At 38.0% G+C, this 10555-nt stretch overlaps 1 protein-coding gene across 1 annotated transcript; it reads left to right on the top strand.

The window, feature by feature from the left end:
• The first annotated feature begins 2697 nt into the window (after positions 1 to 2697).
• On the top strand, positions 2698 to 7839 carry LOC116296756 (uncharacterized). Its single transcript, XM_031704828.2, has 6 exons — positions 2698 to 2895; positions 3418 to 3613; positions 4190 to 4729; positions 5296 to 5373; positions 5717 to 5884; positions 6124 to 7839. The coding sequence occupies exons 2-6, from the start codon at positions 3478 to 3480 to the stop codon at positions 6186 to 6188; spliced, it is 987 nt and encodes a 328-aa protein (XP_031560688.2). The 5' UTR covers positions 2698 to 2895; positions 3418 to 3477; the 3' UTR covers positions 6189 to 7839.
• Positions 7840 to 10555: the final 2716 nt, after the last annotated feature.

The following is a 10555-nucleotide window of genomic DNA, read 5'->3' on the forward strand; positions in this document are numbered from 1 at the left end:
ATAGTATAGTAGTAATAAATTATGCGTTATAGAGAAAAAATATCGCTCTGGGATCCTCACGAATACCCTACATTTCATATTCTGGCTGCGTTCCCAGCGTGGTTGGTCCTTGTAGTGTAGTGGTTAATACATCGGACTAGAATACCGAAGACGTGGGTTCGAATCCTGCCAAGGGCATTTGATATTTTTCTCTTGATTTACTTCAGTTGAGGACAACCTTCATTTCGCGGGAACTTTAAAAAATATGCCCCCAATTGTGGCCAGAGTTACTATTAATAGATCGAAGTCATAACTTTGAGAGCAGTCCATAAGAGTCCATAAGTACCAGTAAGAGGAACCCAATTTTTTTGTAAAAATGACAGATGGGAAAGTGTAGTACTGCATAGATTCCAGTATACAATACAATATTATTTATTTGGCACTTTATACTATAAAAAGTACATAGGTGGTGATCCAAATAAATTAAATAAACTAATCTTCATTCATGCTGACACAGTTTTTTGTAGGAACACTTGTTCGGGGGTTGATCAGAAATAGGAAACAGTCACCAGTGTTCATGTTATTAAGCCTATTATACTTATATTGGTATTTTTTTCTATCTTCATAAATCAGGTAAGGTCTTCGATACCACCCTATTTCTACTTCAAGTTTATGGTTGATAATTCTTAATTTCGTTAACGCCACTCTTTGCTTAATCCCCCTCCCCCTTCCCCTCCTCCCCCTCCCCCTCCCCAGCCGCCCAAGGCAAAATTCAGGCTACGCCCCTGTATAGCCAGGAGTTTTGCAGTTTTTGAGAGTGAATCTGGATAAAAAAACGTAAAGCTGGACTGGAAAGCTTAAAAACTGCAAAGCAGATGGATCTGGACCCAAAATTGTCTCAGCCCAATGTTTTTTGTTTCTCTAGCTTCCGTTAAGCGAGCAGATGTCTAGCTGATACCAAGGAACTAATATAAAAGCATGTTAACGATTTTGCTAATTCACTTATTTCCTAAGAGATCGAGGGGTTACCCTACTACTAGGAGTACTTTCTTATAGAAGAACGACCACCAGAGTGCACTCGTTCACAGTAAAGGGTACATACGAGAGAAAATCCTTTTCTCTTGGCACATAATGCAAATAGCACTTCACACGATTCAGGAAAAAATGCCATTATGATGTCCTACTACTCACAAACCACTTCCTCATCCCACTTCTCAAGCTTTATTTTCGTTTGCTTGAGTAGAGGAGACAATAAATCCAGAGAGAGAAGAGTAGTGTTTCAGGGTTAGGAATCAAAGGACGATCGACAAGAGCACAGTTTATCATTACAAACCCATAAAAATGTCACTAGCAGACTTACCTAAATGTTTGAGCTAAAGATTCCTTCTCTTCTAAAGTATTTTATTTAAATATAAGTATTTTTAGTATATCAACACATCTAATAATACCGCACTGTCCAAACTAAGGCTGATCTCAAGCAGACTAATGTAGCGCAAGAACGTTTACGAGGATATCGTTTTTTATCAAATTTTCTCGTGATTTGATTGTTTGGTTCAGACACTTTGCCATTAAGTCAAACTTACGCCATGTTCTTCAAAGAAGTGCATTTGCTCTTATAGACTTCATCTTAACCATCAATTGATGACAAAACATTGGTCTACAAGAGGCTACACCACAACCCGTTCATGGCAGATACTCGTTGAAACTAACATTTCGAATAAACAGGGAACTAAAACTGATGCCCTTGTTGACCTCTTTATCCCTTGGCTAGTCCTAAAAATGTTCAAAGGCAGTGAAGGACTGAATCATTATAAACATCAAATAAATGCAATGGAAATGTTGGTAAAAATGGATAGGAATTAGCAATGTTTTTCTTTTACAATAGTGTTATTACTAGACACGAAGAGTAAGGGAAGGGGTACGAGAGGGGCAAAGGCAACTTACTTTATCAGTGTACTATACTTTAAAGAAAAAGAATTCATTGGACAAAAGAGCGCCGGAAGGTGGCCTTTAAGGACATCACCAAAATTAGGCCAAAAAAAAAAATACATGTCACATTACTTTAGATTTCGTTTTCAATATTTGGTTTATAAAGACTGCTTCTAGGATAAATGAGGTTTTGAAGTCCCGAGCAAGAAAAATGTTAAAGATGTTTTATTATAAATAGTTGAGGTTAACATTTTGACCTTGCAGCAAAAAGATGCAAAACCCTGCTTTCTCGTGTACAACGTCAGGATTACACCTTTCTAAAGAATCCTCTTTTATTCTGTCTCCACTTGTATTTAGCTACAAATACATGACTGTTGTCAAGGCTTGCTCCGTTTGCTGGTTAGCTAAATGAACCCCCTTTTAGCCTATGAAGTCATGAATGACCGAACATTCTTTCCTGATAGTTCGGTTAATAATCCTCTTGTGAAACACATGAAGCTTAACTGAAGAGTCAAGATCAGCCAAAGGGGTGACCTCAGTAACTGGTAGATGAAGTGGGTGAACATACAATGAGCTGTCTGTCAAACAAGTGAAAACCCGACGCCAAACAAACCTAACAACCGAAAAAGTGAAAGGAAAATCAATCAACAGCTTTAAAATTGACATTTTTATCAATACTCTGACCGAACAAACGGATTTCTTCCTATCGTTTAAGCATCACCCTTTGCTAGATATATGTGGGTTTTTTTTTTTTTCTTTTCTTAGGAAAGCTGAACAAGGTCTTCTTTTCTTGTGAATAATTTACGACATAGGTAAGTTTAGGTAAGTGATAAGGAATCCTGAAAGTCAAACATTTGGTTAGCAAATCGAAAGGGAAATACTTGCGTGTATTCTACGTTAGGGGGAGGAACGGTTTGAAGGGGAAAAGAAAGGGATTTTTACAAGGAAAACATAATTTATCTGGAACGTCGAGGGAGAAAAAAATCGGTGAGTAAAGTCTACAAAGTATTTTGCTTTTTAGCTTATTAAACGTTTTCTTGAAAGAAAAAAGGAAAAACATTTTTTTTTAGCTAAATCAGTCTGTGACAGGCATTTTTTCATTGCCTATAGATCCCAGTCTTACATATATATTATACAGTGGGTATGCAGTATAATCACACTGAAACATTGATTCGACTTTCTATTCTAACTCTGCTTTAACCACGCATATTTCATTGCCTTTCATGCTTTTACTTTTATACACGGTACGCTTTTTCATCGGAAATCATAAAATGCCAACACAATCTTTTTTGAAAGTATGAAATTATATTTACGTCATTATCACCATTGCAATAAATATTTTTTAGTTTCAATTCATTCTTGTAATTCCTTTATTCGTAATTCAGTTCAGTCATTTTCCAGAGTTAAAAATAGTTTATGAAAAGTTCTACCAATAATTGTTGCTCCTAGCTTGTGTAACATTGCGCTTCATAGTGTAGACCTATTAAATAACACGAATTATTTTTTCAGGAGAAGAGAAGCGGCTTCTTGGGGAACATTCTTTAGGATGCAGTTGTATTTCTCATAGTCATGGGACGTCATTTTCTCTACATATTGACGATTATTTGTTTGTCTTCGAACGAAGTCAGACATATACTTGGAGAGCAAAGTGGACTAGTAGTTCCTGGAAATTCACCTGCTAATAATTCTTCAGAAAATGCTGATGGTAAGCTTGGATATTGGTACAATTTCAGTTTATTAATTGCATTGCCATTGCCTCGTTGCACGGCTTGCATACTAGCCATAGATCGTTTGACTAAATTTACCTGGACTGCATGATGCAGGCATAGAATGGAAAACCTCTCTACTGATTAAACCTGGTTTTCATTTATTATGGAGTCGGAATTTTTGATTTTCACTTCGTCATAACATAAGCTGCTTCCGACTCCATGGCAAGTGGAAACCCGTCCTCTATTTAGCGACCCATTGGAAATTCTATGAGTGTGGCCCCTTTAATAAGGAGCAGGCATTCTGAACCCAGTTAGTTTGTGCCAGATCTTTGGATCTAGAGGTCCATGGTACGATCCTAAGGATCTCCACGTCTGTTTCGACTTCTCACTTATCCTTGAAGCTACAGCTTTGAGTACTCTTAAGACAGAGCACCGTCGACGTCAGCTCCTTGGAAGACCAGCTACTAGCTGAAGGAACACTACTGATGCTAGATAAGCCATTTGCCTTTACTTTTAGGAAAAGTTCACATGTACAGTCATGTTAATTCATGAATGTGCCAATATTTTGATAGGTCAAGGTACGACAAAGGGTGATGTCCCTACGGCCGAACAAATACTCGGTAAATTACTGGGCATGAAGCCAAAAAACCCAGACCAAACGCAGGACACACAACCAGCGCAAGTAGTCCAAACTGCCCCGCAGACATTAGCCTTACCAGGTGGTGCAACATCAAACATGGTTTCAACATCACTAGCACGATCACCAATAAGATCTCAGCAACCACAAACCGTTATCAACAACCTTCCATTGGTCCCTACGACCGGCAGATCCTTGCCCACACCACAAATAGAGGACAACCAAGGGACGATGCAGCAACTTAGTCCACATTATGGACGAAGGAAACATTCAAGACACAGATATGATGATGATGATGATGGTGGCGATGATGATGAGGATAGGGATGATAATGGAGATGAAAGAGATGATGATGACGATGATCATAATCCAGCTGACGATGACTATCATGACTCTGTTGATGACCATCGACATGGACATCGTCGTTGGCGCGGGAGAGGGAGACAATTGGGAGGACGATTTGGAAGACGAGAAGGTGAGAATGTCCAGTCTTGCTTTTAAAATGACTTGATAAACCTGACAGGGACCTAGGAGAGTAGCTTTTAATATGTGTGTATGGGGGGAGAGGGGAGGGAGCAGGTGGGAGGGGGGAAGGTTAACTGAAAATTACTGCAACTGTCAAAATGCTACATACATGTCTTATTTTGTCATGTGCCCCGGCGCACTTCATTTATTGGTATGATATTATTGATATGTTTAGCATTAGTAGAAAATACCAAAACGTCATTGTTATTTTTTCAAAATTTCTGTGTCTACAAAAGGAATGACTCTGTTGCTTTTCAAGCTGAGTGACTCAGCTTGAAAAATATTGACGAATAAAAGGTCTAATTTTGGGAGAAATTCGAAGACGAAGTGCATATTGACTGCATATTGAAAAAATCCTTTAAAAAGTTCTTATATCACAGTATTTGAATCACAAATTTTTAGCGTTTTTTTTTATGTGTGTGTGCGCAAGCGCACATCGTGGGCTCAAATATAGCAGCCAGTCGCCTTAAGTTTTGTATTTTTTTATCTTTTTTTAATCTATTTCATGAATCTCAGGTGGGTGCGGATGTGTATGCTGGAAAGGCATCAAACCGCATGTGGAATGGGTACGAGTGCCTGTCTGCTACCATCCATGTAAGTAATACAGTTATGGCTTGTTAAGACAGTTAGAACACTAATAAAAATGCTCCACTTTAGAATGATATATTGTCTGAACTAGAATAACATTACGCCCAAGCTTTAAAGGTCTTTTCTGCTAGACTTTTTAATTATTTAATCGAAAGTTGTAGCTTTTCATCATAAAATAAAGGAGTGACCAAGACAAAGGTCATATATGTCGAACTTCACACGAGTCAAACCTAATGACATAAATGAAGACCACCTTATATATTATTCCTTGTTTGCACAATGCACACGGCTCATGTCAAGCTCAACCGGATTGACCTTAGTCTAATTTGTCCGTTCTCGATATTCACAGGTGGTGTGTGTTGTCCCAAACATGAGGAACAACCAGCATGTGCTTGTATTTGTCATCCATGTTGCAATCACTGCTGCTGTTGTCATCACTGTTGTCACTGCTGCCATCCTTGTTGCCACTGCTGTCACTGTTGCAGGCGAAACCAAGTTCGCTGGAATCCACCTTTAGGTAAGGACTAATAACAAAACTCCCGCGGGACACAAGAGAGGTCGACTTGGGCAAGGATACATGCATAAGTGCACTTGCCTATCCCCTATGGGGTCTTGGGTACGATTCCTGGAAATAGCAACCCATGCATGTGAGCAGAGTTGGTTTGGTAATTTTATTCAGCGTTTTTCTGAATTACGAAGACTTCCAAAAGGCGTTAAATCTAACTTTATAAATTATCAAAATTTCACGATTTCCAGCGCCAAGAAAACCGAAGTCTCGTACAATCAACAAGCAAATCAAGAAGAAAACAAAGAGAGCATAAAGTAAAGAAATATCGGATATGTAAGATAAAAATGAGTAGAGTTTAACTGTGCTGAACTCTACCAAGTCAAGCTAGTTCTCAAAAATGAAGTTCTTGTCACATTTTCTTGAGAAAAAAAAAACAACAAAAAACAACAACAACAAAAAAACGCCACATGAAGAACGCCATAATGTGGCGGTATATGAAGTTTAACATCTATCAGTAGTTAGTTAAATCCAACTAGCGGTCTATCATGAATGCTGTCTTTTATTGGATGATCTACCACTACTAGACTATAAGTCATTATAGCCCACTAGACTAGTAGCGAAAAGTGCCGACTTTGGAAAGCAAAACAAAAAATTTATGACTGAAGACTCATCTCCGCAGGCTTAACCTCGCTTGAGAATAAATCATTTACAAATGTCAACTTTAATGTAAAAAATGTGTAGCTTGAACAATACCAATGTTTTGAAATCCCACGGACTTTTAATGGTATCAGTGAATAGCTGACTTATAAACCAGGCTAAGCCTGTGCAAATGAGTCTGTAGTCTTCAAAAACAGCGCTATGCATTGAATGTGAAACTGGTGTATTCCTTGCTTTGCTAAGCTGGCTAGTTTATTTAGAAAATAACGCTTTAGTGGTGTATTTTTTTCATATATGCCATTATCATAATCATTGTCATCATCATCATCAAAGTCATCATCATTATTGCATTGCCAATTTCAAATACGTTTTTATTCAATTATCATTAGCATAATCAACAGCCCATCATCATCATTATCATCATCATCATCATCATTATCATCATCATCATCACTACCATCATCATCATCATTATTAATACCACCACCATCATCATTATCATCATCACCATCATCATTATCATCATCACCATCATCATTATCATCATCATTAACATCTCCATCTTTACCATGTCCATCATACCATAAGATAACAATTATCATATTACATCTTAACCTTATATCATCATCAAAATAATATAGTTTTTCATTTCAATCTTTGATACTGCGCATGTACAATAAAGTTAAAATTTCATTAGACAAATGGAGTCCTCAATATCACCAACGCCATCATTATCGTTTCATGCATAATATATAATTCCATTTCGCCTTTCATTTCATCATCATATTCGTCCATCCATGTTACATCAGCATCATCCATCATCATATTCGTCCATCCATGTTACATCAGCAGCATCCATCATCATATTCGTCCATCCATGTTACATCACGATCATCCATCATCATATTCGTCCATCCATGTCACACCAACAGCATTCATCATCATATTCGTCCATCCATGTTACATCACGAGCATTCATCATCATATTCGTCCATCCATGTTACATCACGAGCATCCATCATCATGTTCGTCCATCCATGTTACATCAGCAGCATTTATCATCATAATCGTCCATCCATGTTACATCAGCATCATCTATTATCATATTCGTCCATCCATGTTACATCACGAGCATTCATCATCATATTCGTCCATCCATGTTACATCACGAGCATTCATCATCATATTTGTACATCCATGTTACATCACGAGCATTCATCATCACATTCGCCCATCCATGTTACATCACGAGCATCCATCATCATATTCGTCCATCCATGTTACATCACGAGCATTCATCATCATATTCGTCCATCCATGTTACATCACGAGCATCCATCATCATTTTCGTCCATCCATGTTACATCAGCAGCATTTATCATCATAATCGTCCATCCATGTTACATCAGCATCATCTATTATCATATTCGTCCATCCATGTTACATCACGAGCATTCATCATCATATTCGTCCATCCATGTTACATCACGAGCATTCATCATCATATTTGTACATCCATGTTACATCACGAGCATTCATCATCACATTCGCCCATCCATGTTACATCACGAGCATCCATCATCATATTCGTCCATCCATGTTACATCAGTAGAATTCATCATCATATTCGTCCATCCATGTTACATCACGAGCATTCATCATCATATTCGTCCATCCATGTTACATCACGAGCATCCATCATCATGTTCGTCCATCCATGTTACATCAGCAGCATTTATCATCATATTCGTCCATCCATGTTACATCAGCAGCATTTATCATCATATTCGTCCATCCATGTTACATCAGCAGCATCCATCATCATATTTGTACATCCATGTTACATCACGAGCATTCATCATCATATTCGTCCATCCATGTTACATCACGAGCATCCATTTTCATGTTCATCCATCCATGTTACATCAGCAGCATTCATCATCATATACGTCCATCCATGTTACATCAGCAGCATCCATCATCATATTCGTCCATCCATGTTACATCAGCAGCATCCATCATCATATTCGTCCATCCATGTTACATCACGAGCATCCATCATCACATTTGTCCATCCATGTTACATCACGAGCATGCATCATCATGTTCGTCCATCCATGTTACATCAGCAGCATTCATCATCATATTCGTCCATCAATGTTACATCAGCAGCATTCATCATCATATTCGTCCATCCATGTTACATCACGAGCATCCATTATCATATTAGTCCATCCATGTTACATCACGAGCATTCATCATCATATTAGTCCATCCATGTTAAATCACGAGCATCCATTTTCATGTTCATCCATCGATGTTGCATCAGCAGCATCCATCATCATATTCGTCCATCCATGTTACATCATCATCATCCATCATCATATTCGTCCATCGATGTTGCATCAGCAGCATGCATCATCATATTCGTCCATCCATGTTACATCACGAGCATCCATCATCATGTTCGTCCATCCATGTTACATCAGCAGCATTCATCATCATATTCGTCCATCAATGTTACATCAGCATCATCCATCATCATATTCGTCCATCCATGTTACATCAGCAGCATCCATCATCATATTCGTCCATCTATGTTACATAGCAGCATTCATCATCATATTCGTCCATCCATGTTACATCACGAGCATCCATCATCATATTCGTCCATCCATGTTTCATCAGTAGAATTCATCATCATATTCGTCCATCCATGTTACATCACGAGCATCCATTTTCATATTTGTCCATCCATGTTACATCACGAGCATTCATCATCATATTCGTCCATCCATGTTACATCACGAGCATCCATCATCATATTCTTCCATCCATGTTGCATCACGATCATCCATCATCATATTTGTCCATCCATGTCATATCAACAGCATGCATCATCATGTTCGTCCTTCCATATTACATCAGCATCGTCCATCATCATATTCGTCCTTCCATGTCAAATCAGCATCGTCCATCATCATATTCGCCCATCCATGTTATACCACGAGCATTCATCATCATATTCGTCCATCCATGTTGCATCACGATCATCCATCATCATATTCGCCCATCCATGTTATACCACGAGCATTCATCATCATATTTGTCCATGCATGTTACATCACGAGCATCCATCATCATATTCGTACATCCATGTTACATCACGAGCATTCATCATCATATTCGTCCATCCATGTTACATCACGAGCATTCATCATCATATTCGTCCATCCATGTTACATCACGAGCATCCATCATCATATTCGGCCATCCATGTTACATCAGTAGCATTCATCATCATATACGTCCATACATGTTACATCATCATCATCCATCATCATATTCGTCCATCCATGTTACATCAGCATCGTCCATCATCATATTCGTCCATCCATGTTACATCAGCATCATCCATCATCATCATCCATCATCATATTCCCATCAGCATCATCCATCATCATATTCGTCCATCCATGTCACATCAGCATCATCCATCATCATATTCGTCCATCCATGTTACATCAGCAGCATGCATCATCATATTCGTCCATCCATGTCAAATCACGAGCATTCATCATCATATTCGTTCATCCATGTTGAAGCATCCAACATCATTTTCCTCACGATCGATATTTGTTAGCTTTAAATCCAAAGTAATCTTATTGAAAAATGTCAACATATTCTTTAAAATTAATAAATATTTTAAAACATGGTAATTTGAATTTTGAAATTTTAACATTAGACATGTTGCATAAGGAAAAAGGGCTTTAGTATATCAAGTTGATTATCTTAGTTGCTTTCATTGATGAATTTGCTATTGCCTCACGCACATTAAACACGTGACCTTGTGTAATCAGTTCAGTTTCTGGATCCCTTTTGACCGTCAAAATACAAATGAGGAAACTGGTTTGATATCTTATTAATTTATTATGTTATTATGTCGATTTGTTTAAATAGTGAATTGCATCACTACTTAATACTGTATCACTCTTGAATTTTCTGATTATTACATTGAATTCC

The sequence above is a fragment of the Actinia tenebrosa genome, unplaced genomic scaffold (genome assembly GCF_029948245.1).
Source record: "Actinia tenebrosa isolate PJP-AT-01 unplaced genomic scaffold, QUT_ActTen_1.0 PGA_scaffold7__59_contigs__length_16204524, whole genome shotgun sequence".
Lineage (NCBI taxonomy): Eukaryota > Metazoa > Cnidaria > Anthozoa > Actiniaria > Actiniidae > Actinia > Actinia tenebrosa.

What these genes read in the sequence shown, in the direction of transcription:
- LOC116296756 (XM_031704828.2), top strand. Translation starts at nt 3,478, where the DNA reads ATGGGACGTCATTTTCTCTACATATTGACGATTATTTGTTTGTCTTCG. An exon ending in ACGATTTGGAAGACGAGAAG is followed by an intron (nt 4,730 to 5,295) that starts GTGAGAATGTCC and finishes CATGAATCTCAG; the next exon opens with GTGGGTGCGGATGTGTATGC. An exon ending in TCGCTGGAATCCACCTTTAG is followed by an intron (nt 5,885 to 6,123) that starts GTAAGGACTAAT and finishes CACGATTTCCAG; the next exon opens with CGCCAAGAAAACCGAAGTCT.